Source organism: Falco punctatus, assembly GCF_963210335.1.
Source record: "Falco punctatus genome assembly, chromosome: 9".
Taxonomy (NCBI): Eukaryota; Metazoa; Chordata; class Aves; order Falconiformes; family Falconidae; genus Falco; species Falco punctatus.
This window is the reverse complement of record NC_137589.1, coordinates 16,835,469-16,863,449: the sequence shown is the minus strand read 5'-3', so window position 1 is coordinate 16,863,449 and position 27,981 is coordinate 16,835,469. Positions and strand designations below refer to the sequence as shown.

Here is a 27,981-nt window from a genome sequence, read left to right as displayed (position 1 = left end):
TCTGTTTTCATTTTTAGGTTATCTTTTAGTAAGAACGGAGTGGTTAGAATAGATGGTTTCTCCTCTCCTGATCAATATGATGATGAAGCGCTGAGTTTATGGACACATGAAAACTATGATGATGATGAACTGGACTTAGAAACTTCTAAATACATTCTAGATATCATAGGTGATAAATTTTGTCAGTTAGTAACATCTGAGAAAACAGCCATGTCCTGGGTGAAAAAAGACGGTAAGGAAACCTCAGATGCTCTTAAGTGTTCTGCAGTTTACTGGAGCGTTTGCATTTGTCGTGACCCATTGCTTGCTTTTGAGTAGCTCACTTCACCAGATTGTCACACTGGATTTTTCTAGGCTGTTTTGTAAGAGAGTATGTCGGGAAGGGGCAAGGACCTTCCTCAGCGGGCCAGCCCATTCCCCCTCCCTACACTGGTGGCTGTGCTGGGCCAGGTCCAGGCTGCTGTTGGGACTGGAGCAGCCTGGTTCCCAGCTTGGCCTCCAGCTTTCCAGCCAGAGCGGCCAGCTCCAGGCTAAGGCCTGCAGTGAGCCAGGTACTGATTCCTGCCAACAGACGTTGTGTTTCTGAGGTGTCTCCTTCCCAGAACAAAGGAGAATAGCATGATAGCATGTGCCACATGAAGCATGTGCTAACAGCATCATCTCCCTACCAAAGCCACGGTTCGTCTTTCTGGCCCACAGCAGATGGGCACAGGCTGGAAACGCACTGGTGGCGTGGCTAATTCCAGGCAATAGGAGGAGGAGGTAGGGCAGAAAGCAGAAGTATGAGCCAGGTCTCTGGGACAGGCACCCCCCCATCCCCGACTCTAACCATCCAGCTCACCGGTTTGGCTGCTCTTGAGATTAAACATGTCCCATTGGCAGTCAGGTGAAAAAAACAGCTCTCTTCATTACACGGGGTCAGAAGTACATGTTGAAGAAGTTCTTCTTCATACTTGCAGCCCACTCATGTTGAGCAGGAATGTTCTTTCTATATTACTTTGGCCTGTGTTTTTTGGATGCTTTAATTTCTTTATAGTGTATTAATAATAGCATTGATGGGGATGCTGTGTAATGCAGCTAAGAGGGTAAATGTTGATGGCCTGTTTATGAAGGATCACGTTCCTCCCCCCACACCCACTTGCGTCTGAGGGGAAAATTACGAATGCTTCATCTATAAAGACTATTCATTCTGTGCTTTGCATTTAAATTTCAGTCCTTTTATTCTGCTTTTTTTGTATTTCAGCCAAAATTGCATGGAAGAGAGCAGTGAGAGGAGTCCGTGAGATGTGTGATGCATGTGAAGCCACATTATTTAACATTCATTGGGTCTGCCAAAAATGTGGATTTGTGGTCTGCCTAGATTGTTACAAGGCAAAGGAAAGAAAAAGTTCTAGAGGTCAGTTCTTTATGAGCTAGAGTATTGTATAGGCTGTTTATTCTCATTTGTTGCAGAGCTGCTGATCCACTAGTGTAACTGCCTTTCTGTAAAGTGTTAAATTACTGCTTGTGTGTTTTAGTTTCTCTTAGATCTTTTTTGCCTCCTTTTTTGTTGGTAAATGTAGAATCAGTCATTCAGAAAGCAACTGCTGTGGGGGCTATTTTAGGTCTTTGTCCGCTTTTCAGTCTTTTTTTGTGTGGATTGTCTTGGATTGCTGGTGCCTTGCCCCTCAAGGTTAAATCTTGTTCTTAGCTGTGAGACTGGCACTCCGTTACACCTCCCTGCTTTATGGTAACTCATTGCTAAGACTTGCCTTGATTTGAGTGCTTTCTGGGGTCCTCCCTTCGGAAGTACATGGTTTGTCTTACTGACTTAACAGCCTGGTTTTTATTATAAAAAAAGAAGAGATGGAGAAAAACAATTTACGTGGTATTCAAAATGAGCATTAATGGAGGTTTCACAATCCAGCAGCCTACACACATACTTCGTTTAATTCCTGTGCTTTAATGGGAATGGCAAGTTTAGTCTATAGTGGAGTACAACAGGACTGACTTACAGGCCCGTGATTTCTGAGTGACCCAGCCTGGTTGCAGTTGAAAGAGAGAATGGCTTGGAAGATTGATCTGGTGATTCAGCCCTCGGCTGTGACATGGTGCTCAGGCTGCTTGTTGGAAAGGACTGCCTTCCCCTGGGTGGCAGGCATTGTGCCCTGGCACAGTCGTGCGGTCAAACACTGCGCCAGGAACTGATTCAAGTATAATGCTGTTTCGAAAAGCATTTCCATGTTTGTCATAGCAGCATAATGTCACAGATGTGAAATGTCGGTAAAATAAAAGTTTAACCGTTAGATGGCAAATGTTTGATAAATGGAGAGACCATCCCCTTTGTCCTTCGCTTGCGGTTAGAGGTCTCCTCCACTGTGGTTCTAGGATGTTCCCAGAGACTTCCATCAAATCCTGAAGTTTCTAGAGAACTAATGTTGGCGGGTTTTAATACTGAGAACAGTCATTAATGTTTCAGTGCTGGAGGCTGCTTCAGCGGCTCTCAACTGGCTTAAGCCTCTGTGTGTGCATGTGTCTGCATCCATCTGACGTGGCTTGGGATATACGCCGAACATTATTTACCCTAGTGGGAACATGCGGTCAGAGGCTTTTTATAGTGTGCGTGTTAACCAGCCAGGAAAGTTTTAGTAAAATATCTTCAAAGCTTACAAAAAGCAGTATACAGAAGCAGGCTTCTTTTCAGTCCCCTTAACAGGGAAGACTTTCTCTTTACTGTTCATCCCAACATAATGTGCAAAAGCAGTACGATAGCGTCCCTCTCCGCAGCTTTATTTCTAATGATGCCGTAGGATTCATGTGAACTGTATCTCTCCTTTGGCACTCGCATACAAAGTTCAGAACCACGTCTCTATATAATTACACCATTTTTCCTGGAACCGGTAGTTGTTTTTACAGTTGCCTGAATGTAATGGGGAAGAACTGGTTTCCCCCTGCTTCAGCAGGAATGCTAGAGGTTTAAATATTCCATACTTAGATTATTTATCAGCGACTTCTATCAGTACTGCATGAATGAATGACTGTGCATCCATTGTTACCTTCAGACAGTTTGTGGCACCATCAGGTGGAGTGCCACGTTATGGCATTTCAGTGATAAAATACGTGAAGTATTTTACAGGCTATTTTGGTTTTTGATTTGATTTGCTTGCTACTCGTTACATATTTCAATGTTTTAGGAGTTATGAAAACTACACAATGGCTAACAAATCTAATATTTATCTGAAAGGAACATTTGGTACGTGTGTATCTATTACAGTGTAGGAATGTAATGCTTTAGATGTGCTAAATGCTTTCTTTAGTGTACTCCTTAGCTTACATTGCTGGAGCTGAGCAAGCTAGTAAAAAGAACTAAAGTGTCTTAAAACTGGCAGTCCATTAGATAGGATACAAGACCAGGGGTCGAGAGAGAAATTGCATTCCTGTTTCTGCCCCAAAATCACAGAGCAAATTGGGGACCAGTTGCTTGGCCAGGCATTTTTTGCTCTTGTTCTTCCTCTGTCTTGTCTTTACACTGCATATTTTTCGGGCAGGGACAGTCTTCCTGAAACATTATAGAAAGCCTGTTTCCTACCAGTTAGGCCCTCTTTGCTGCCACAGACAATTTTCAACCAATACATACAGACTTGTGGTTTCATGGTTGCTTTAATGTGACGTATGGTGCAACTTCCCTCTCTGTGCCACCAGTAACATCGGTGCAGCTGCGTGGTAGACCAAATCAGAGAGCTGATTCGGTTAAAAGTTCATGTTTAGCTTGTTTGGCCCTCTCTGGTTGAAGACAGCCACTTTGGAGCTGTTGGAGCGTGGATTGCATCAAATTAAATTAACCATACAATCACAGCCTAATTGTGTCTCTTTTCCATGTTAGAATTCATCAGGGGAGTCTCACTGCCTCAACTTAAAGGATTCCAGCTTACGCTAAATTGGCAAGTCACTAAACATAATAAAGGGAATATACCTCAAAACTTTGAGGTTGTTGGCAAGCGTCTGTGTTACAGATGCAGCTATTTCAGTATTGTTAGAACTCTTTATTCTTTTCTGTATTGTGAAAAGTAGCTGCTGTATGCCAATCTTTGTCACACAGGATACCAGGACAGAAGACTCACAGTGTGTTTAGAAAACCGTTTCTAACTAAAACAAATCTGAAAAATGTTAGTTAGCTCTGTCTCTATACCGCTGTGGGTAAAGTAAAACAATTGGCAATGTTACTTTGCAGATAAGGAGCTGTATGCCTGGATGAAGTGTGTGAAGGGACAGCCTCATGATCACAAACACCTGATGCCGACACAGATTATTCCAGGCTCTGGTAAGACCACCTGTGAGCAAGCAGGATGTGTTTTTTCCCAGGTCTTTCTGTGAAGAGGGCCCAGAGTTGTTTCTTGAAACTTCACATTTTCTATTTAAAAACCTGCAAATTGTGTCAAACCATTGCAGGAAGGCAAGTGATGCTGGGCATTTAACAGCAAGGGGCAGAGATGATGAAGGGAGAAGGTGCAGTGAGCTGACAGATGTCTGAAGTGCTTTTGGGGACAGGCAGTGAAGAAATTGAGGATGTTTGGTGTAACTTTTTTGTACCTTTTCAGAGCAGAATAAAACAGCCAGAATGTACTTAATAAATCTGACCTTACCTGTTGAAAGAAAATCTTAAATAGTGCTGCTGAGGAGCATTATGTGGCAACAGATCTTTGGGGATTCGTTTTTTACTGTTTTCTGTCCCCTTCACCCACCCCAAAAAGAAAAGATTCATGTGTGGTTTTGATTGGACATCTGATTGAGCATCTTAAAGCAAAACACAGGGAAAGAGCTTGTGATAAATGAAAAACTTCAGCAGTAATCCTAAACCCAGCTAAATTCAAAATTTTTGTTACAACCAAGTAAATGTTGTGAAGAAGCATGGTTAGTTAGTGTGGTAGTTGTTAGCACAACTTCACTTGTGATCTCTGGCAGCATTGATGCAGACCATAGAAAAACTCAGAGGAACCCTTAAACTTGTTAAGTAAATTCCCAAGTTATTTTAAGCTGAAAATACAGACGCAGTCATTATTTTATGGGCTGTTGCATGTTAGTTCACGTAGAAATGAAGGTTGGTTAGATTCCATAATAAATACAAATTGTGACATTCCCCAGAACAGGTTCCAGACTGAAACTGGTTTTAATTTTAAATTGTGAAGTGAACCACTCGTCTGGAAACAGCACAGTGAAGACTCCCTGCGTAGCATTGATTTGGTTCTTCTGTGCGTACCCATTACCAAACAGCCTTAAATTACATGATCACGTAGTAATTTTTTTGTCAAGACATGGCTCGCTTCAGTCTGTAGTTTGACGGTTTCATTACGTGAAGCAGTGATGCACCCATTGAGCAATGAGTAAATAATGAATGACTGGTTTGCTTGGTTCGTGCCATGCAATGGGAATGCAGAGTGAAGGTTAGATTCTTCAGAAGAGTGGTGGGCAGTTATTTAATTAAAGACCTTGTCTCTTCCTGCACAAGCTTTAAGGTAAATGGGACAGTCTTTTCTAGTATTTTTGAGTGTTAAATTTAGCATTTTTAATAGTCTAAATTTTTAAAAGGTTTAGAGATAGCATTTTAGCATTATAGTGCATGTATTGTAAAGAAGGTCACAAATCTTCTGATGGTTTTCTCCTTAATTGTCTTCTAGTTTTGACAGATCTTTTAGATGCTATGCATAATATTAGAGAAAAATTTGAAATTAAATCCCATTGTCAGTGTACCAGCAAGCAGAGCACGCAAGCTGGCAAGCTCCCTGCGATGAATGGTGTGTCTCAGGTAAGTCTAAAATACATCACAGTTTGTTCAGGTGTTCTGATTCTTGTGGATTTTTATATTTGAATAGTAACAGTTGCATTTTAATTTACATATACGGTGGTGAAGTGCTAGCCTTGTTTTTGAAATACATTAAAGCAAAGTGACATACTAAAAATAAATTTGTTCTTTACAGGTTTTGCAGAATGTCCTTAACCACAGTAATAAAATTTCTCTGTGTATGCCTGAGTCTCAACAGCAGAATACTCCTCAAAAGTCCGAGACAAATGGTAATACAAGTCCAAGGAGTGATGTAAGCACAGACAGCAAGTTAACGCCGCCTGAATCCCAGTCACCGCTGCATTGGTTAGCTGATCTTGCAGAGCAGAAAGCCAGAGAAGAAAAGAAAGGTATATGTTTGAAATGGTTATACCATGTCCGTGACTTTGGGGGCACTAGTGATACGGAATTGAAGAGCCACTAGTGGAATGCATGTGTAATAAAGCAGTATTTCCAGCTACAGCATCTCTTATTTGTGACAGGTACTCACTCAGCTGCATGTCTGAGATGCTGAGGAAGGCCTTTTCATTGTCACACAGTTTGACTGCATTTTGAAGGATCTAGTTCATCCTCTGGTGTGTTTTCAGGTGAATAAAGTGCTAGTGCTACAGTATATTACCACCACTATAAAATGCAGGATACTGGTGCTGTTCCTATGTCTGCATTGTAATACAACAGTATAAACTTCTAATGTAGATTATTTTTGTTTTAGAGAATAAAGAATGTCCTGGAAAACATTCAAAGGAGGAGAAAGACCAAGATAATTTGGAGTCCCAGAACTGTAAAAGCTCCCCTCCTGCATCGCAGAACAATGAGCAGGGCTCAACCTTACGAGATTTGTTAACTACAACAGCGGGCAAACTGCGTCTAGGTTCTACAGATGCGGGTATTGCTTTTGCTCCAGTTTACTCAACGGGAACAGCAGTAAGTGTTTACAAGACAACATGTTTTTTATGTCAGGATTTGATCACCTCTATCGTTTGTTTTGGTACTTTTTAGTTAGAGCGGTCTGATAGCTGTGTTGCTTTAAATACTCATTTATAGTTAAAACTTATATGCACACATATGCCTTAACATTTTTATTTTTATTTATTTTTTTATATATATATATAAAGTTATAATTGATAGCTACTATAAAGAAAATGTCCGTTAAGTTAAATAAAGCCTAACCTGACAAAATAAAGGAAGCTTCCAATATATTGTATTTTGTAGTAACTCTGTATTTCTGACTTTTTCCATGTGGGAATGTATGCAGTTTTCTGCAAAGGAAGTAGATAACTGCAGGCTTCTAATTGGTAATGAAATGTTGTCATTCTACTGCAAAAGGAATTGCGTTAACTTTATTTGGGTTTGTGTTGTTTAAGCATACATTTGTTTGTTTTCTAATAGAGTGGCAAGAGTGGAAGGACTATGCCGAACATTCTTGATGACATAATTGCTTCAGTAGTAGAAAACAAGATTCCACCAAACAGAGCACCAAAGATAAATGTAAAATCTGAAATAAAAGATGAGCCAAAGGATGATAGAAAATGTATTCAGGATGACTGCAGTAAACGGTACAGTGATATTCAGTATTCATGGATCTGTGATAAGCATGTTTTGTGGCTCAGAGACCATAAAAACAGCAACAACTGGAAGCTCTTCAAAGAGTGCTGGAAACAAGGAAGGGTAGGTATTGAGCCGTTCAGTCTATAAAGTGACCTCGGTGTGAGCTCTGGGGGAGGTGTTGTTGAAGGGCAGATTTGCCTAACTCCATGTTTGAGAATGTATTGTTAGCAATGGGCAAAAGCTTGTCAGGTGTAGCCCACATACGAACCGTGTGTAGTTAAAACTTCACTTAACTGCTGAAAGTAAATAAGAAATTACGGAGATTCATATTCCAGAAAGATGCGCGTGTGACATCTCGGGTATGGTTGCTGTTGGAGGAAGTCTTAACAGCTCGGTAGGGCCGAGGTCTTTCAGTGTGCGTTTCAGATGCGTTTGTACTGCAGTATCAATGAAGGTGTTTGCTTGTGAAAGGATATATATTGATTTTTTTAAATTATCATTTTATTGTTTTACAGCCTGTTTTAGTGTCCGGTATGCATAAGAAAATGAACTTCAGTCTGTGGAAAGCCGAGTCAATTAGTTTAGATTTTGGAAACCAGCAAGCTGACATTTTGAATTGCAAAGACAGTATTATTTCAAACACCAACGTCAAGGAGTTCTGGGATGGTTTTGAAGATGTTTCAAGTACGTTACTTTAAATGTATTATTCCATTGATTCTGAACATGGTCAATGTTAGAAACTGCAGTTAAAAATATTCTTTATGGATCCTGAGGCTTTGAAGAAACTTCATTTTAAAAAGAAAGCTCTAGGTAATCTTTCCAGAGAATGTGATGGAAGCTTGCATTTTGTACGTTTGAAGAATTAAAGGTGCACTACTGTACTTGTAATGTCTGACTAAGAAACCAGACAAATGTCATTGTTCCTCAACCGGTTGAGTTGTTTTGTATCATTCTTGAGTCTCAAAATGAATTACCTCCTGTTTCATGAATGAAACCTTTATAGACAGGTTAAGAGCTCGTTGCCTATTTTAGTTGAGTAAATAAAAGTACACCTACAGTGTAACAGTTTTTAATAATTTCTGTGTTACCTGCAGAACGGCAGAAAATAAAAAATGGGGAAACAGCTCTACTAAAACTGAAAGATTGGCCTTCTGGGGAAGATTTCAAGGCTATGATGCCAGCCAGGTATTTGAGTTTAATATCTCAGTGTTGTTTTTTTTCTCTCTGTGTAGTGACACACATTCACTTGCATTCTCCTTCCTCTTCTCCTGCAGATATGAGGACTTACTAAAAAGTTTACCCTTGCCTGAATATTGTAGTCCAGAAGGAAAACTAAACTTGGCTTCTCACCTGCCAGGATTTTTTGTCCGTCCAGATTTGGGACCCAGGCTATGCAGTGCCTATGGTGAGTATGCCCTTGAAGTGTAGTAGTTACCTCTTCCCTTAAAAGTGAGGGATGTCGCACGTTGCAGTGCTTGATAGAAAGCTGACCTTGCTTGGAGAATTGTTCTTTTTTTGAACTGAATTTAAGAGAAATACTTGACTGATTTGCACAGTGCATACACCTCAGGCATAAGAGTTCATTTGCTTCTGCATTTCTTTCTGTGTTTTCTTGTGCTGTTACAGTCTTTTGAAGCATAGAAATGGTTAGCTGCTTTTACACAAAGGCAGATCCTATCTTTTAATAATGCTGTATGACAAAACACTGTGAAATACTGTGTTCATAAGTCTGGTCATAAATCTCAGTGTATTTCTCGTTATTTGTATTGTATGCTGTACACTCAAAAACGTGTTCAGAAAAGGTTGTTTCCCTCGGACCTTTTCCAGCTGCTCCTTCTTTTGCAAACAAATTTGTTCAATTCTGTTTTACAAATTGCTGTAATAGGACAAGAATTGAGTTGTAATTTGTGGCATGATGACTTTGATTTAGCAAGTTCTCCAGATGTCCTTCGAAATAAACTTATTAATGGTGTTGATAAAGGCATGGGTCCAAAGAACTGAACTATTAATGACAGTTTCATGTAATCTTGCTGCAAGGCTTAGTGTCTTTTTGACTTAAGCATGTATGTTTTCACCTGTTAGAACAAAAATTAATTTTTCTTTCTGCTTGGGGATTTCTTTTGATGAAGACATCAGCTTACAGCCAGTCATAAAAGTGACACGTTCAATTTTACAGCCTTGTGTATTCATTGCAGTTACATTTTGGTCTGAACAACCTGAAAGGTGGAGAAGGAACGTGGTGGTTAGGAAATGTCTCTCATTATTCTGCTGAAATGTGCTTGGTTCTGACACAGCTGCTACTTAGGGACAGTTACCCGGGCTGAGAGATATCTCAAGAGCTCTATTAAAAAGTAACGTTTTCTGTTTAGCAAGGGAAACAAAAGCATGTTTGTAGTTTCTGTATCTCAGTATTTTCCACATTAAAGCCTGTCTGTATGTAAAAAGCTTTTCTGTGATGTGTCATGTACCTTCAGAAATTCCTTCTCAGCTGTCGCACGTTTTATTTGAAGGTGAATATGCAATACAACAGTTCTTAATTTTGTCTTGTAACATAGGTGTGGCTGCTACTAAAGACCATGATATAGGAACCACAAATCTCCATATTGAAGTTTCTGATGTCGTGAACATCCTTGTTTATGTTGGCATAGCAAAAGGAAATGGAGTACTTTCCAAATCAGGTAAGGAAAGCTCACTGTAAGAGGTGTAGATGTACTGAACGATCTGTCGCTTTTAAAATTGACACTGTTCTTCTGAAAGGGATGAATGATATCCATAAGTACTTGCTTAAACCTGGGAGATTCTTTGTTTCAAGAATTTGCACACACATTAATTCTGCATAAAATACACTGCAGTTCATGAATTATGAAATGGTATTTCAAACTCTCTTCACTTTTTTTGCCATTAGCTCTAATTGATGTACCGTTTCTGTGGCAGGGCTAATGAAAGTGCAGGATGAAGGATTTTCTCTGGAAGCTGTGGTAGTCCTAACAATTATGTCAGGATGATGTATTTGCCAAACCTTCTGTTTATTCTGCTCCCTCTGGATGCACTGCGTTTGGTCTATTGAATTTGGACTGTAATGTAATTTTTCAGGACTGGAGAGCTTAAATTGGTACATGTTAGTCATCTTGTATGAGGTTTATTACTTATGTGAAACAGTCTTTGAATCCCTGAAATAGTTTTGTTTCTTCACCCTTATTCTTTTGTCCCCATGCTCCGTAATCAGCAAATGTAGATTTTGGGTGTGACTAATAGAGCTGCAGTAAAGTTCACTGTCTTCTATTTGCTTCGTTTTCACTTATGCACTGAGTTAATAGCAGCAAAACTTACATTGGGAGAGTTCTAATTGCAGGACAGCGTGCAAAACACTACTTTTGCTGACTGCAGGAAAACACCTTTTTTAGTAGTTTAATTTTTTGATGCCAGTCCTGCTCGTTTATTTCAGGTAGGAAAATATTTTACCAAATTCAAGAAATGTAAAAAAGTTTAAAAATTAAACATTGCTTTTAAGCTGTTTATGACGTTCATGTTCTAGTAACTAATTACAAATACCAAACAAAAAGATCATCTGGGGGCTTCTCTTGTATTCAGCAAACACTGATCTGCTCAGTCCTCACACAAGAAGTTCAGAAAGGTGTTGGGTTTAAGTTTTTCTCACTTCTAAATTTTTTTTGTTGTTGTTGAATCTTAGGAGTTTTGAAGAAGTTGGAAGAGGAAGATTTGGATGACCTTTTAAGGAAGCGGTTGAAAGATTCAAGTGAATTACCTGGTGCTTTATGGCACATTTATGCTGGCAAAGATGCTGACAAAATAAGGGAGTTTCTGCAAAAGGTTAGATTTATAATACATATTTTAAAAATATAATACAAGTAACTGGCGGTAAATCAAAGGGAGCTGGCAAAACCCACAAATCCTGCCCCTGTGTTTAGGGAAGGTAAGGGAAGGAAGCAAAACTATTTCCTTTATAGTGCATAAATCATAATTTACCTGCTACATCATCAACAAATCAAATAAGTAACATGATAACATACTCACTTTTAAGAGTTACAGGTAGCCTGCAAACTCTGAAAGCTCAGAAGGCCATGGTGATCTATTCTTGTCCTTCTCTTGATACAAAGGATAATTTGTAGGGTAATCTTTTTCTGTCACTGATCCATTCTTGCATTATTAGATGATGAAATTTTTGTGAATTGTCCCATGCGAAACACCCTGACCTTGCAAGCCAGCAGCCACTGATCTTCATAAGGACTCTTGCGTTGCTTCACTTAGCTCAAAGAACATGCTTTGGCTCCTGGTGAAGACGAAAGCAGTGGGGGATAATGCACCCAAGGCCAGCAGACTTACTCAGTGCTAGCTATGGTGTAGATGTTCCTTCAGCTGCGTGTGAGCCATATCAGAATCTTTCAGGTTGTTACTTAGAGCATAGGATGAGTATCCATCAGTGGTGTTAGATTTAGAGATAACCATCTTGGAAGCAGTTTTCTGTGCCCTGTCCTTAGCATGTTTCCATGTTCTAGAAGGTCGTCTTGACAGATGACAGAAATACCAAATAGCACTTGAGGGAAAGTAGGCTTCACTGTCTTCACTACGGAAAGAAAATCAGATGAGTTTTAACTAGCTGAACCAAAGGGGTCCATAAACAGGCTGGAGGCCAGGGTCTCTATGGTGAGCAGCAGGAGCCTAAGAAATTTAGTAGTAAAGATTCTCATGGGCAATAAGGCAGTGTTCCAGTCCCAGGGCAGCTGTCCTCTGGTGACTGAAACATTTGCTCTTTGGCAACCTGAACTGCGGAGGGAGTAAATAAAATACAGCTAATTCCAGGAGAGATGAATTACACAGTGAGACTTTTCCGTTCAGTCAAAAAGTTGACGCTCACAGAGTGGGTGGTGGCTCTTCAGTTCAGAAAAATTGTGAACAGAATCATGAATGCGAGGGAATAGGTGAACAGTGAGTATTACTCGGCATTTCTTCTTTCAAAGCAATTAAGGGATATTGTGAAGGTCTTTGAGCAGCAGGTTTAAAACAGAAGCACTTAAGATGCTAGGTAATAAAGTTTGTCATGTACTGCCACAGCTTGCCGTGATATCCAGAGTGAATTGCTTACCACCTTGTATTTTTCATGTGGTGGTATTTTTGAAATAGCGAATTGGAGATTAATTGTTAACTAGACCTTGGGACTGCTTTGCTGCTGAGAAAAGATAAAATCTTAGTACGTTTTTAATACAGAAAAAAGGTGGTGGTAAACAAGAACAGTTTCAAGCTCTGCATCACCTAATTAAGTATATTTAATATCAGTATGGATAAACATCATTGTTTTTAATGAGATAATTGTCTCCTGAGTCATGACAGATGGATTGGATATGTGTTTTTTATCTTTAGTCACTATGATTGATTAGCAACTGATAAAGGGTGATACTTGTTCCCTGTGGTTAACTTGGTGAGAAATGGTTATTGCAGTAAGTTTGTTGCTGTCAGGAAGCACTTTTTTTATCTCCATCATTTTTTTCTGAATTCCTTGATGGGATGGTAGGAAAATAAGTTACCACAGAGTGGTTGAGATTGGAAGGGGACCTCTTGAGGTCCTTTTGTCAACCCCTCTCCTCAGCTAGAGTCGCCTAGAGCAGGTTGCCCAGGACCGTATGACCCTTAGTTTTATCTGCTGCTTTTTTCCTGAGCTGAGGCTATGGTGTCATGTGTCTGTGTCAGAACTGAAGGTCGGAAGCTTGAGGAATTGGCAGCAAAGCTTTACATTTTGGAGTGGGAGTTGGAGTGCAGATGTCTTCAGTTCAGTGGGACTTCCTAGTTCCTTTGAGGTTCTTTTGAATCCCTAACTAAAATTCTCATTTGGGTATTGAGAGAGAACACCGTAGTTTTGCTTTGTAAGTTAGGTATACTTACAACTTGGCAGCAGAAGGTTCAACTCCGTTTGAAAGTGACATGGGATCTTTTCTGTACTTACAGATAGCAAAAGAGCAAGGCTTAGAAGTTCTACCAGAGCATGATCCAATACGTGATCAGAGTTGGTATGTGAATAAAAAACTTCGCCAAAGACTTCTTGAAGAATATGGAGTAAAAACCTGTACGGTTATTCAGTTTCTTGGTGATGCTATTATTCTACCAGCCGGAGCACTTCATCAGGTAATGTACATCTGTTTACAAACACACAGGATTAAGTAACAAATACAACAAAATAACTACTTCTTTCCCCAAAACGTAACTACATCTGTATTCAAATTAGATTTTATTTTCTTAATAATAGCTATTAGTATATAGGAATGTATAACAAGGTACATCTGCTTGTATAGATGACTAGCCAGTACTAACATATACAGCAGCTTGAATGATTGAAATAATACTGTTCCGTTTTTCCTTTAAAATAAAAAATGAGCAGACTGTTATTAACCACTTTTTTCCACTCGTTTCATTAGCAAATTTTGAAATAAACTGGTTTTAGTTATGGCAGAGTCAGGTTAGTATTTTTTTGTCTTCTAAACCAGATATTAACCTGTCCCAGGAGAGACAGGGAGAGCAACCCAAGGAGATGAAGCCACCTGGATGTCAGGTGTCATTGTTTTTGTCTTCAGCAGTAGGAGAACTTCAGAGACAAGTTTGGGTTAACAAGATGTTTCTGTAACAGGATTTGGAAGTCGTTTTCCCACTCCACATTAAGTTTCTTTTTACAGAAGGTACATCAATCACTAGGAGTCGTCATTGTCCCTTCAGCATTTTTCCTTACTGTCAGAAACAGTGATACCACCTTTGCAGCAGCTGGGCTGATATAATTCTTACTTATGTCAGAAAAAGTACTGCCAGTAGGGCAGTTCTGGAGAGACAGTGTGAATTTGTGTGGCCAGCCTTAGTCCTCTCCTAGCTCATAGGCTTTGTTACTTTTTTTTTGGTGGTGGGTTTTTTGTTTGGTGGGTTTTTTTCTCGCAGTCTCCAGGCTGCTTGTCCTTGGTGAAAAGAGGAAGAAAGCGCAATTTTTTAGAGATGGATTTTTGGGCAGTTCTAGATTCATTGTATTTCTTCACTCCGTGGACCTTTTCCCATTTCAACAGGAAATGGAGCCTGCTGCATTGCCAGCTGTCAAGCATCACTAATTAGATATCTGACTATCAAGGAATGAGGAGCATCCCCACCCTGCAGCAGCAGGTGTAAACCATCTTGCTGTTAAATATTTATCATTGACCTCCACCCAGGTTCAGGCAAGGCCAGGCCTTTCTGAAGTAGATGCTGTTTGGTTTCTGATCTGCAGATCAGCTTCCAGCTGCCACCTCATCTGGGCAGAGAGGAAGCAATGGCTTACCATGTCACTGTGACCAGGGCAGTAGGGTGTTCTCTGTGTGTGTGTGGGGGGGGGGGGGGGAAAGATGTCTGGGTTGTTGTGATGACAGGTGTTACGTCCCTAATCTGTCTGCTAGCTATGTCAGTTGCTGGGGCATTGAAACCAACAGGTGCCTTACCCAGACTAGACTCCTTTATCGTTCCAGTAAGTCTGTAGATGGGTTTCACGTGGTCATATGCTAACCTTGGATAATCTGGGTGGATTTGTTTTCTGGCAAAAGAAAGAAAAAAGCCTCAAACCCAGGTGACCAAATCTTGGGTCGTTGTAGGTTGCCTTTCCCTGTCTCCAGGGCTTGGTGCTGCTTCACAAAGGTGAAGGAATGTCTGGCATTGATGTTATTCTTGGCTCCTGTTGGGCTAAAGCAGTTACAACTCCCAGAGTCATGTATTGCATCCTCCAGTAACCTTAGCAGATCTCTTGAAACAAGGGAGATATCCCAGATAGAAGAGTGAAAAAGGAACCCACAGAAAATAACAAACATACTGGGAAATTTGTTATATATAGCATGTGGCAATATATAAAGGCATACAGATTATAAAACATGAAGTAGTGGGACTGTTCCAGGCTTCCCTGCAGTTCATAGGTTTAAAGACCAAAAATAAGACCACTCTCATCTTTATCTCCTTGGCTTTAAACTCCAGATAGCTTTTGAAGTGGTAATGTTCTAGCTTCTGGCACCAAGGAGTTAATAACTTGGTGTTTTTAAACCTTAGTGGGTGAAGCTGAGAACCTTTTCATCTTCAGTAAGAAGTTCCTGTGAATCTGCCATGTAGGAGGAAATGAAAGCATCTTGTTCTTTCATGTACGTGTACAGTATTCTCTGTAATAGAGGTGCATAAATACTGACCTTAGGGATCAGCACCAACACTTCATACATACAAAGCACATTTAAACATTTAAAAGTGAGTCTGAACAAGAATACGTAAATAGGTTAAGTTTACATGTTAAGTGTTTTGGATTTACGTGCACATCATGAATCTTCAGTAATTAAAACTGGATGAGAGTTGATACTTAGTTTGGTGGTAAATTATCATTTCTGGTTTTATGTGCTCATGGTATTGTCGTGGGGCAGAGGAAGTCAGGGTGAGGGGCGGAGTTAGGGAGCCCAGCTGCCTGTGGTCACTGCATAGTATGGCTTAGACACTTCATTCCGGAGCCAGTCAGGATTATGGTCACACTGCTGCTTCTGATGTGTTGGTCTAGAATTCTGCTGCTCTTAACACGGAGGTGGTTGTGTGTACTATATATTCTTCTCCCTACCCCAGCTTCTGTAGATTCATGTCTAGCTTTTGAAGGGACTTGTTCTTACTATTTTATGGTAGCATAGAACATTCCTTTTGCTTCCCAGGTTTCCCCCTCCTCCCTGCGTACCTGCAGACAGCAGTCACGCTTCCTTTGTGGTCATTTATTTCAGTAGGCAAAGTCGTACTGTTCCAGTGGTGGGATGGGAGGGAGAGCCTCTCCAGTGAGCTGTGACGGTCGGAGTAGCCTTGCCAGTACCTCTTGTGGAAGGAATTGCTCTCTTGGGGGGAGACCAGAAATAGATACAGCGTTGGCCTGGTCTCCTCTGCAGATGGTTCCCTGAATGTACCGTGAGTGATGCACTGCAGGATTGCATCTCCTTTCTTTTTGGCTGTACAAGTAGGGGAGCTCAGAAGTGTCCCCTGCGTTGCTAACATCTGGGCCATGTTCTCTGGCACTTGGAACAGCAAGCCCTCGGCTCTCCTCGGAAACTCCCCCAGCTGAAAAAGGGGTGGTTTGCTGTTCCTTTGAATGGTTCCCTCTTCCTGCTGCTCTGGATCATCTGGTATCACAGCCATCCTCTAGGGATGCCGTCCCTGGTTTTAATTTGGTGACTCCAAATTTGTAAAATATTTTAGCAATAACTTAAAAGCCAGAAGTGCTTGAGTCAGTGATTGAAATGTGTTGTTCAGGCTACGTGCAAAACTTGTTCATAGTAGAACAGGTTATTATGGTGTTGGTTTTTATAGTGGTATTATCTTGATTTAGCAGCCGGATTATATATTGTAAAGCAACATGCTGGAGGTAATGCGACATCCTGGTGATGTTACGATAAGGATGTAGGATAAAGGCCTGGGAGTTACGTATGCAGAGCTGCTGGGCTGAGCGCTGGCCCTGGAGCTAAGCCGTGGAGGAAATGGCTGATCCTCAGCATCAGGACGGAAGGGAGACAGCTATGCGGTGAGGAGCTGCAGCTGTGAGGGTGGATGGCCCTTGCCTCCCTGCCCGCTCGCCTTTCCCGGTCCTGGCCCAAGTCTGAGGCTTTTCCAGTGTTCCACCCACCTCCCAGGCCCTGCTGGAAAACCTCTGCTCGGCGGGGCCTCGGGGGCGAAGCTGTTCTCTTGCTTCAGCTGGAACCGGGACAGTCCTGGGAGTGCTGTGGTCCTCGCCCCACAAACCTCGGGGGAATCCTTGCTGAACACGCTTACTTGCCTGTGTCAGTGTATCAGCTGGTGTTACAAATGCTATGAACAGAGCTGCCTGGGGCTGTCAGCAGGCGTTCCGTTCGGTGGTGAGCGCGGGGCCAGCCAGGTGAATCTGTCCTCCCCCACGGACTTGCACGCTGATAAGACAGGCCTGGGAGGGGAAGGAGGTTTAAGGCACGACAGGGGGAGAGATCTGCAGGCAACAAATGCTGCCTGTTCTGCAGTGGAGGGAGAGAAGTTAGAACCTTGTCTCGGTGGGGAGAAAGTGGAAGAGTGGTGTGAGATTTGCATGGGGGTGGAAAGGAAAACAAGGGCAGGTAGAGACTTGAAGCAGGTGAGATGCCTGAAGCAGGTGAGATGCCTGCGGGGGAAGAGAGTGGAGCTGGAGCCGGCTGCACGGTGCAGAGACGTTTCAGACGAAGCTCTAGGAAATTCCCCAAGCACTGGTGGGAGCTTCGTAGTGGCACTTCTGCAGCTGCTGTTCCCTTGCTCCTGGCTTCCTGCCATTTGCAAATTTTGTGGCATCTACAAACCCTTGTTGTCTCTGGAATTATTTTTGTTTTGATCAATTTGCAGGAGGGAACAGCACAGCTTTGTCCTTGATGGTCACGAGGCTGCAGAAACCCCGTGTATGATACTAGTGTTGAGATAGCGGTTACCCTCTGGAATTTCACCCGTAAGGCTGTAAAATTGGACTCGGGCAGTGTTTTTGAAGAAAATTAATTTTCAAATGAAGTGCTGTGTTCAAACCAAAGGTTTTCTAAATGTCAGGTATCACAGTGGAAGTATTGCAGTATGCTTTACAAACCTCTAGATTTTGCTAGGCTCAAGCCTAAAATATGCAGGTCTTCATCAGTGCTGAGCAGGGTGGGACTGTTTGTGAGGATGGCAAAGGCGCTCCCTCCCCACCCACCTGCAGCTTGGAAGTTTGCAGAATTGACATTGCACAACTTTATGAGCAGTTGTTGGAATTTTGGGAAATGTGGTGTTTCACATGCTGAAGAAACAGTGTAATTTGTAAGGATTTCGGGGTGAAAACCTGATGCTGTGTGTTTCTGAAGCGGACAGACAGGAGCTGTTAGTCAGGTCACAACCAGGAAGCGTTTTTTCCTTACCCCTGTCCTGTAGGTATGACCTGGGTCGCAGGAGGTGGTGTCCATTTCTCACAGTAGTTACCTTTTATCAGTAAGAAGTGTTCAAGAGAAAAAAGAAAGTGCTCCCCTACCCCGGGTGCCACCCTGCCCCTTTGTTCTTCCTTTTCTTTTTTCTTCTTTTTCAATATTTCCACTGGCAATTATTTTGCAGCAAATGTGGCAAGTTGTGCCTGGCAGAACACAAGCTTCCCGCGTGTCTGCGTGGCCCGAGGTGCTGGGGGGTCCCGTAGGGCAGGGCTGCTGCAGAGTCGATCTGTGGCTGCGGCGCAGGCGCCGTGCTTGGGAGGTGGCCGTGCAGCAGTAGTGCGCAGGGTGCCTGTGCAGCTGGTGCAGGCGCTGCATTCATGTCAGAGCCCCTGCAGGCAGAAGTGCCGGAGCGCAGGCAGATGCGCATTGTTCAAAGTGTACCTTTCGCCAGAAGCTCACTTATCCAAGTCGAATACTTTTAATCGCTCTCTACATAAAATGTATGAAGACACCCTCTAGTCTGATAAGCCCATGGTTTGAAAGATCTCAGTGCCCACTCTTTTCTCAGGTGTCTCTGCCAAAGAGTAACCCCACAATACTAATTACCACTCTTCTTCTTGGTGTTTTGGATAGGTGCAAAATTTTCACAGCTGCGTTCAAGTAACCGAAGACTTTGTGTCTCCAGAACATCTTGTACAGTCATTTCACTTAACGCAGGAGCTGAGGCTGTCAAAGGAAGAAATCAATTACGATGATAAACTGCAGGTAGGAAATGAATTCTGCTCTGGAAGCTGTTGAGAAGGCAGGGCATGCCGAGGCTCATTGAAATGCGGAGCAGTGGGTGGAGCTACTTCCTCGCTGCTGTTCACACAGAATAACAATGAGCAGCAGCATGAATGCCAGGGGTGTAAATGACTCTCCCTTGAGTTGCTGGTTTTATTTAGTTCACTTTATGTTTAAAAATATGTAAAAAGGTGTTTCCTTTTGCACTGGCTTGATGCAGCCTTCATTTGTGGGGGTTTTTTTACCACCCACTAGGCTTAGGGCTCAGTCCTAAACGCAGTTACTTTGCAGAGTTCCTTAGTCGTAGGCCTCACTAAAATCTGTCTGATGTTCTTGCAGGTTAAAAATATCTTGTATCATGCCGTTAAAGAAATGGTGAGAGCTTTGAAGATTCATGAAGGTGAAATGGAAGATACAGATGAGAACTAAGCAGGCTCTGCTTTTTTGTGTTAACATCAAACGGAGGTTATTTTTTCTAATACATGAACAGTATGCACACTAACGTAAGCTTCACAAACCATCAGTGCCAAGAAAACGTAGTCATCGTATTTACTTGTTAATGACACTGCAGCAGTAGAGCTTCATATCACAGCCACTGTGATTACATGTTAGACTTGCAAACAATTAAGCAGCATTCTGCTGTCCTGTATTATAATGTACATGAAGTTTGTGAAATGTCAAAGATTTAAGATGATGTATTTATTTTTGGAAGAAAACCACAAAATTCTATGCTATATTGTTGATCAAATGTAAATGTGACTTGTACAGTTTGCTAAAATAATTCAGATATTTTTCACTACATTGAGACAGGTTACTGTGAGAGTAGGACACAAACACCAGCTATTGCCTGCATTTGGGATCTTGCTGAGTCCGCACAGCAGTCATGTCATAATCTGAAAATTACTGCCAAATAATTGTAAACTTTGTAAAATATAAAGTATATAAAGTAGATATTAAATACAGACACTTCAGTATTTTATTGAAGCTATTCAGTGTACAATTAAACATTTTCAAAAGGTGTAATTTATTTAAAAATTGTCTCATTTTGGTAAAATTTATGTGAACTTTTAAAGCTAAATATTAAACTTAATATGCTATGTAAATATATACATATATACATTCAATGATGTATTTTTTTAAAACATTGGCTTGCTTTAATTTGTTAAAAGTGGAAGTGTTACACATGCTTTGTACATTGAAGTTGAAAGGGGTTTTACATTTTCCATTAAAATGACTTTATCAAATGTTGTCTCGTCGTGTTTGTTTTCCGGTGTTTGTGGCCAGTGTGTGAGTGTTGGCAGTACTGTCACATGCATCTCTGATTGTAACGCTTGAAATGTTCTGCCGGGTTCCTGTGCACCGCTCTGCCCTCTCCGGGCTTGAGACAAAACTGCCAGGGGAAGTGCTGGAGCACAGCTCTGATGGCTGAGCCAGAAAGAGCCTCTCCTTAAGAATAAAACAATTTAAGCATTGCATATGTTCTGTCTTCAATAATACAACACTTACTGTGGGTGAGGGGGGAAGGAGTTGTTACAGAACAATTTTTTTTATACCATCTTGACCTTTTACAGTTCAAGCAATACCACAAAATAATGGATGATTAAAGAAAAAAGATTCATACCTCTTTTATTTAATAATGATAAATGGTAGACCACTGAGCAGAGCTCTTGGAGTTAGTGTGAAATGTTAAGGTGTACGTGGATTTAAATTAGTGAAATTATTGAAGAGTTTAGATTTGATATCAAACATTAGGCGCAGCCATCGGCTAGCTCGTGACGTGTCCCAACTGGGATGTAACTCGCCTGGTTACTGCTCCCGGTCTGACAAGGTCTGACCAGGTTTTGGGTCACCGAGAAAAAAACCAAAGCAAAACCAAACATCACAACAAAAAACTCACATAAGTTACCTTAAGAAATAGTGACATGTGAAAGCAATTTCTGGTTCCAAAAGTAATGTTCTTTAGTTGGTTTTAAAATTTTGAATTTATTTGAAGGTGCAAGGAAATACTTTGGGGTTAATGTCGCTGTGCTTGGCAGTAGGTTCTCGGCTTCGGACCCGGTTCCGTGCAGCACTTTCCTTCGCAGTGCCAGCGGCACAGATCTGGAGTGTTGGCCAAAGATGCAAAACCTGCTGTTGTAAGTTTGCTTAATGACAAGTGGACTTTAGTCACACGTACTTTTTTTCTTAAGCTCAAGATACGTAAAAAAGAGAATTTTTATCAAGTTCTAAGTATTTTTCTCTCTGAATCGGGTTTTGATGAGGTACTTTTTACATTTGTGAAATTTCTTGAGGCTGCTGAAATTTGCATTCCTGCTGCAGATGGTCATATCTCCCCTCCACCCCCCTGGTGTTTTTTCTACACAAAGAGCAGTTGTTCTGGCCTGAGCAGTGTCTGTTGTCCCAGCTCGCTCCTTGTGCTGGGATGTCTTTGCAGCTGAGTTGAAGGCAACGGGTTGGTTTCCCCTGGGTTGCTCTTGGAAAGTGTCACGTTGCTATGTCGGTCCTGGCCAAAGCCTCTGGCTTCCAGCTCTACCTCTTCCCACAGGCGTTCTGGTGCTTTACTGCCAGCGACTGCAGAGCAGGCAGTGCCCGGTGCCTCGAGGTCTGAGTTTTGGTACCATCCTCTGAGCCCCCACAGGGCGCTGGCTGCTGCCCCAGTCACCCCACAGCACCTACAGACGTGGGGTGGGATCCCTGTGCCTGCCAGCGGGGTCGGAGTTTTGCCTCCTTGCGTGGGCACCGAGTGAACTGCTGAGCAGAGCCTGTTGCGAAGTGTGAATGTTAAAGTTCTTCCTTTATGACCCCTTTCCTGCCACCTTTGCTGATGAATCCTTAGGTGTATGACAGAAGTTGATAATCCGTGAAAACGTGTGGGTGAAGCGGCCGGAATCCTCCCAAAGGCGGCCTGAGAGATGGACGGGATTTTAAGACAAGTCTCATTTTGGAAAGGCAAAACCGACGGGCTCAAGCTGCGGCGTTACATGGTGCTGCACAACTTGCTGGGGTAAATAGATCTGCGTTGCTTTTGTAGCAAAGATAAATGGATAAATTAGCTTATGAACTGCATAAATAGGATTTCGATTAGTCACTATAAGTTGAACTGCCTGCTCGATTTGTTTAGTGTAGTTTCTCTATGGTAAATTGATGCAGTAGTTACACCAGATGTATAGCTTGAAAATTTTGTGGTTAATGAGTATATCTGATGGATCTGCAACACGTAAAAAACATAACACGACGCATTTTGCTAATTGCTTTAGGAATTGCTGTGCTTGCAGATGGCCTGGCCTGGCCTCATAAACTGCCCGCAACAATGACAGTGTCACCCAGTAACTTGTGGGAGGGAAGGAGCCAAAAGCAAGTGAACAAGGAGAAGGTGGCACAAGCCAAGCACGACGGGGGGAGCGCTGTAAACTGTTTATTGCCGTCAACTCAAAAAAACTGCAAGTCGCATGCCGCAGGCAGTAACAGACCACAAGAAGTTGTTAAAGGTAACAGTTCAAATACCACTAAAAGAGGCCAGAAATTCTTGCTTTTTTAAGTACTGAGTGTACCAAACTCAGCTGATTCAGTTACCTTGAGATTTCTGACTCTGGCACAGCAAAGCGGAGCTCCCCGCTCCCCTGCACCAAACGGGGCTGGCGGTGTGCTCACGGCCAGCGCAGCCTGAGATTTTCATAGCTGATGTCTGAGACTAAGGAGGGGTTGTGGGGAGGAGTGTTGTTTGCAGGTTAGTTTTTCCCTCTCAGCCATTTCCATGTTCTGCAAGGTGTTACTGGCCGTGTTCTTCCCATCTTCAGTTCCTAAAGACTCTGCAGACCAGAAAACCTCCTAATCTCAACTATTTTAGTATGGCCAAAAGTATCTGATGAGATCAGCTGAAGCTGATGGACTGCAGGAATGCTGTACACTCCTAGAATGAGAATATGAATGTCATCTTTTGCCACCTTCCTATGGACACCATGGCTGTCTTGATCTGCTATGCTCTCCATGGAACTCTTCCTCTTTTTTTCTTTTCCCCGTCCTTTGAAAGCTCATGTCTCAAAAGTCATCAAAACTGCAAGCCCTGGTCTCCACACATACCCCTTCCCTCCCCCCTTTTCTGGCTCCTTCTCTACATCTCCATCCACTGCCGTACAGTAAGTGACCATGGCAATTTTCTTCCTATTGTAGCGCAGAGGTAACTAATGAAGAGTAAGTAATTAGCAAAGAATAAAGTGGGGCTGCTATGACCTGAGGTCTTTCATCATGGCGAGCTGGCTGCATACATGGTTTAGCTGAAGCTGAAGTTACTGGGTTGCTGGAATTGTCAGCAGTGAAACCACGGTCCCTGTTATGCAGGTCAGACGTAGAGGTTTATAACAATCTGAGTTAAAATTTAAAATCTATTTCTTCTATTATTCCAGCTTCATGGAAACTGATGAGATCTGTGTGTGCAGACCGAACCCCTGCCTGATCAGCACTGCGTTCTCATGCTCTCTGACCTTTTCGGTAGGTGGTGATTTTGTTCGTACCCTCTCCCGTGACATCCTGTCAGGCCCTCTCCCGCTCTCACAGCTGAGGCCTTTCCCGCCCCGCGCCTGTAACTGGGAATTTCCCTTCCTTCCTCCTTCCACAGCCACCGTCGCCTGTTCCGCTGCTTTCCTGAGCAGGATGTTTGTGCTCTCCCCCACATCCGCGCTGGACGAGCTGCCTCTCCTCGCCGAGGCTCCCGCACCAAGGCTTCGCTGTGCTTTCCCCTCCTAACCCCCCGCTCTGCCCCAGACAATGTCTGCTCTCCACTGTGCTCCCGTTTTCCACCTTTTGACTCGCGCTTTGTTAGTGGGCGTACTGCTTCTCCTCCGCCTTTGTGTTCCTGGGATACGTGTGCCCCAGGAGAGCAGGGCAGCCCTGGGTGGCGTGGGGGCTCCTCTGATGCAGTGCCCACTGCCCCGTCCCTTTCTTTCCATCTCAGCAGGGCGGCCTAGGAACCTCTGACCGAGGAGCAAACGACCTGTAGCGTTAGCAGCACACACAAACTAACCTCTCTGCTTTTTGTCATTTGTTCTCACAGGTTTTGAAAAGGAAGTTACAATCTATATATAGCTAGCAGGAAAATCTTGCCTTGCGGCAAATTAAAGAGAGGTTAAACCTGGTGCAGCACACAAACAGTGGCATTTTAAACACAAGCCTTTCTAAAGCTAATTGTTAACACTGGAGGGGTTTCACTGTTATGTTTCAAAGTGAGCATTTCTGATACCTTCCAACCCTACCAATACAATATATTCTTGACACAGATGCCTGTTTCTTCTTCCAGTCCCTGGGCATGTGGTTTTATCGTAGCTCTGTGCTTCCTTAGTGGAATTAAAGAGTAGGGTTTAGTAGCTCTGAGGCAGGAAATCCTGTATTTTCACAGCTCTAAGGATTTCATATTGTTTGATCTCAATAATACCTTAACTCCTGCAGCAAATAGGCCTGGAGGAACACTTCAGATGATTACAAGACAAAAAAAGCCTGGGTAAGTTCAGGTTCCTTCTGGTAAAACAAACACAGGAGAGAAAGAAGGCGGAGGAAAAGATGGCCATAGCTCTTAGCTCTGAGTCTTTAGGGAGTGACGAACTTCTTTTTATACAGGTGAACCCCACAGGCCACATGCTCAGGCAGAAAGGCCTTGCGGACACTGTCCAGCCTACACCTGGTTTGGGGCAGCCACACTACCACGCCGGTTAACTTTGGAACAGTTTGGCCGGTTGACTTTGTTTCCTATTGTATTTCTTAGTCCTTTGCAGTAAGGGATTTTATCACCTGTGGCTGTACTTGATTTTCTCCACCTGTTTTGCTAGTGAGCCTGCTTTTGCGGCACCAGAGAACAGCTCGGCTTGGAAGGGGCCTCGCGATCACCCCGTCCAACTTTCCATGGGAAGGGCAGCCTGGGCAAGGTGTGCTCCCACACCTGGCAGCTGGCCAGCAGGAGGTGGAGGTGGTGAAACAGCTGCTACTGACCTGGGAGCAGGAAGGAGTTCAAGGCTGGAGCTCCTGAAAATGAAATGCTCTCAGAGGAAGAGGTCACAAGATCCTCTTTTCTCTTTATGTAAACCCAAAATATAAGACCAACACTTCTGTATTTTGGGTTTCGCTGCACTGTAAGTAGCAACTGGTGGTGCAGCCTGTGGATTTTATTCTCGAGAGACTCCACATTGCTTCTTCCCCATTGCTTTTCTTTGGTTTCTCCTTCTGTGGAGATACAGCCAGAGATTGGGTAATCGCAATTTCTTTTTGCACAGCATATGTTTGTTGGCTATATTCAACAGGGATAGTATTTCTGTGTTCCAAGGCAAGCATGGTTTCTGTGGTAAAGCGAAGTCTATGAATAGAACTCAGTGTCGGGATGCATGTTTAAAATTGGTTCTCGGTGAGACACTTGAAATAGCGGACCCGAGGAGCTGTTAGCTCTGCCCAGTACAAAACCACTGGGCTCCGCCACGCCACCCGTGGGAAGGGAAGCTTTCCACGCGCTGTGCCAGGCTCTGGGTACACGCAGTGTCACTGCCCGCAACTTCCCGCTTTGTTGCCACTGTAGCTCATGCAAAATCGCATCACTTCCCACACGGGGCTCACACGCGCCACCGTTTCGTCATGCCTGAAGGGGTGGGGGGTGGGGGGGCACGAGGCTCTACATTTGTGTGGGAGCCAAGCTGGTGTGGGAGCCAAGCTGGCCGGCCGTCATCCTGCTGGGGGGTGGGGGGGTGACCAGCCCTGGCCCCGTCCCCCTGTCCTGTGGAGGCGGCTGTGGGGCATGGGGATGGCAGCGTGGGGGGTGTGCTGGCGGCCACGCCAGCCGTGCCAGGAAAGCAAACCAGGCATTTCTTCTTATCGTTTCACGACGCCAGAACTCTAAACAAGCTGACAGGTGATAATCATTTGAAACGGGTTTTAAACTGTTGGGGCATAGACTAATTGCTGACAGACACTGGCAAAGAATTTCCTTAGATTTATCGCTGTATACCTATGAAATTTGTCCTCTAGTGGCGAGTATTCTCTATACAACCTTTCATTCTTTAAATGGACTGTGTAATTGCTTAGCCCTGAATTCAGACCAAAGAATTCCTTACTTGGGAAAATTACAGTATTTCATCTTATTTCATACACTTAGCTTTTCCCCTGGAAGGTAAAGGATTTTCTAAGGGAAAGTCATTACTCAATGGATTCTCAGCTGCAGGACGCTTTATAAATGTCCCCTGCTGCTGCTGCAAGGGGCAATCCTACCTGCTCCCATGTAGCACCTCTCTGCCAGCTTTGCAGCCTTCCTGGCTGGCTGACACTGGCTGTGTTTGAAAGGGAGGGAAAGAGTCCAACTCTTTACTGGTATAGCCCGCTCCAGCTCCAGGATGCTGTCTGTACTACACAGAAATATTCAGCTTTCCGCATTACCTTCCTGGGGCTGGTGCAAGCTCACAGCCATGCTAGCAGTGTTTATGCTGCAGCTCAGTGCTCGGAGCCTGTTAAAGGGAACGTTGCACCTATTCTCCTTTCTGCATCGCTCATGGGAGTGAAAAACTCTCATGCCAAGCCATGCTGCCTGGAGTTTGATTTCAGCAGTGGTCACGTGTTGAGTCGGCAGACTGCAGGAACAAACAAACATTTGCATTGCAGGAGAGAGAAAAGTTTTAACAACACTTTCAATGGTAGCAGTTTGGAGTTTTGCCTCAACATGGTTTTCCTACAGAGAAGCAGCTTCCTTCGCATCGGGTGTTTTCTTTGTGCAGCTATATATGAAGGGGCAGTTTAGTCTTAAAAACAGAAGGCAGAGCTTGCAATTTCCCTCACTCCCTGCCCCCCCAAAGAATCCTGACTCTTCAGCAGAGGTAGCCACACTAAAAATTCCTTCTTATATAGCTTCTGTTGCAGAGACAGCCAAAAGGTCTCTCTGTAGCTATCAGCCCTGCGCTATCATCCCTGACAGTGACATGAGATAGGTGCTTAAATAATTTTATTTCCTTCTTGTAAACATATACCATTTTCTTTGCTTTACTTACATGAATAGAAACACTCCATTCCACTGCCTTGTCACCTGTCACAGCCAGCCAGGCAGGTGACAGTGGAGGTTGTAACTTGCCCTTTTGTGGGAGCAGTGAGCTGGGGCTGACCTGAAACAGGCTACCTCGTCACAGCTGTTCTGTGGGGCCACGTGCTAAGCAGCTCCAACTGAAAAATAACTTATTTTTCCCCAGCAGGATTAGTCTACTGCTACAGTTCAGTACAAGAGACCTCCTCTAATGAACTCGTCTTACCTTTGTTTCTATAGGCTTTCTAGCCTCCAGTCCCTACTCTCCTTCAAGCAAGCACAGGAGACATCAGGTATACAGAGGTTAAGGGGAGAAGCTGCACAGCAGTAAGGTGTTCTTGCTGCAGTTCCAAGTCTACTCTGGAAGAAAAATGTACTCTTAGAAAACAAGCTTACTTTATAACAGCACAAGAATAACTTAAAATAAGGTAGCTTGCAACACTTAACACCTTTCGTTAATCACTAACAGCTAAAAGTTAACTAATGCCTCCACTACCCATGGCAACACCCTGCCTGGGGAAAGCCTTGGGTTCAGGTAACGGTCTAGTGCAGGGGCAGGGCATGGCTGACCCACGCTGAAAGGGGCTGCACTGCGCTCCTCAGAAACCAAAACCCTGAATGGGCGCACACAGCTCTTGGCAGCATGGTTTGTTCAGCTCCAGGTAGCCTGTCCCTGAGCAAAACCATAGTGCTGCTTCCTCTGACAATTCGGCACTAAGTAGGGGTTACAAACCAGCTATTAGACAAGTCTCTTCATGTGTAGGCAAGGCTCGGAGTTCATCCCAGCTTTCCCATATTTGCTGGATGATGAACACAGAAGTTAGCTGTACGTGTGTACTAACACTGTTAGTATAAACCTTAATTCGTTTTTCATACTC

The 27,981-nt window shown here is 43.1% G+C and overlaps 1 protein-coding gene across 4 annotated transcripts in view; it reads left to right on the top strand.

The window, feature by feature from the left end:
- Positions 1-20,306, top strand: part of JMJD1C (jumonji domain containing 1C) — a 165,127-nt gene extending 144,821 nt beyond the window's left edge. For 3 of the 4 annotated variants that reach the window (XM_080402746.1, XM_080402747.1, XM_080402748.1), the window contains 15 exons: positions 18-232; positions 1,244-1,396; positions 4,211-4,300; positions 5,655-5,782; positions 5,955-6,168; positions 6,531-6,742; positions 7,208-7,486; positions 7,882-8,050; positions 8,461-8,551; positions 8,641-8,771; positions 9,922-10,044; positions 11,058-11,197; positions 13,328-13,504; positions 18,913-19,044; positions 19,402-20,306. In XM_080402746.1, the coding sequence (XP_080258872.1) occupies positions 18-232; positions 1,244-1,396; positions 4,211-4,300; positions 5,655-5,782; positions 5,955-6,168; positions 6,531-6,742; positions 7,208-7,486; positions 7,882-8,050; positions 8,461-8,551; positions 8,641-8,771; positions 9,922-10,044; positions 11,058-11,197; positions 13,328-13,504; positions 18,913-19,044; positions 19,402-19,491 (2,344 nt within the window). In that variant the 3' untranslated portion in view covers positions 19,492-20,306. Of the gene's footprint in view, positions 1-17; positions 233-1,243; positions 1,397-4,210; positions 4,301-5,654; positions 5,783-5,954; positions 6,169-6,300; positions 6,406-6,530; positions 6,743-7,207; positions 7,487-7,881; positions 8,051-8,460; positions 8,552-8,640; positions 8,772-9,921; positions 10,045-11,057; positions 11,198-13,327; positions 13,505-18,912; positions 19,045-19,401 lie in introns of those variants that run through there. The other variant, XR_013930519.1, reaches the window with a different exon arrangement.
- Positions 20,307-27,981: the final 7,675 nt, after the last annotated feature.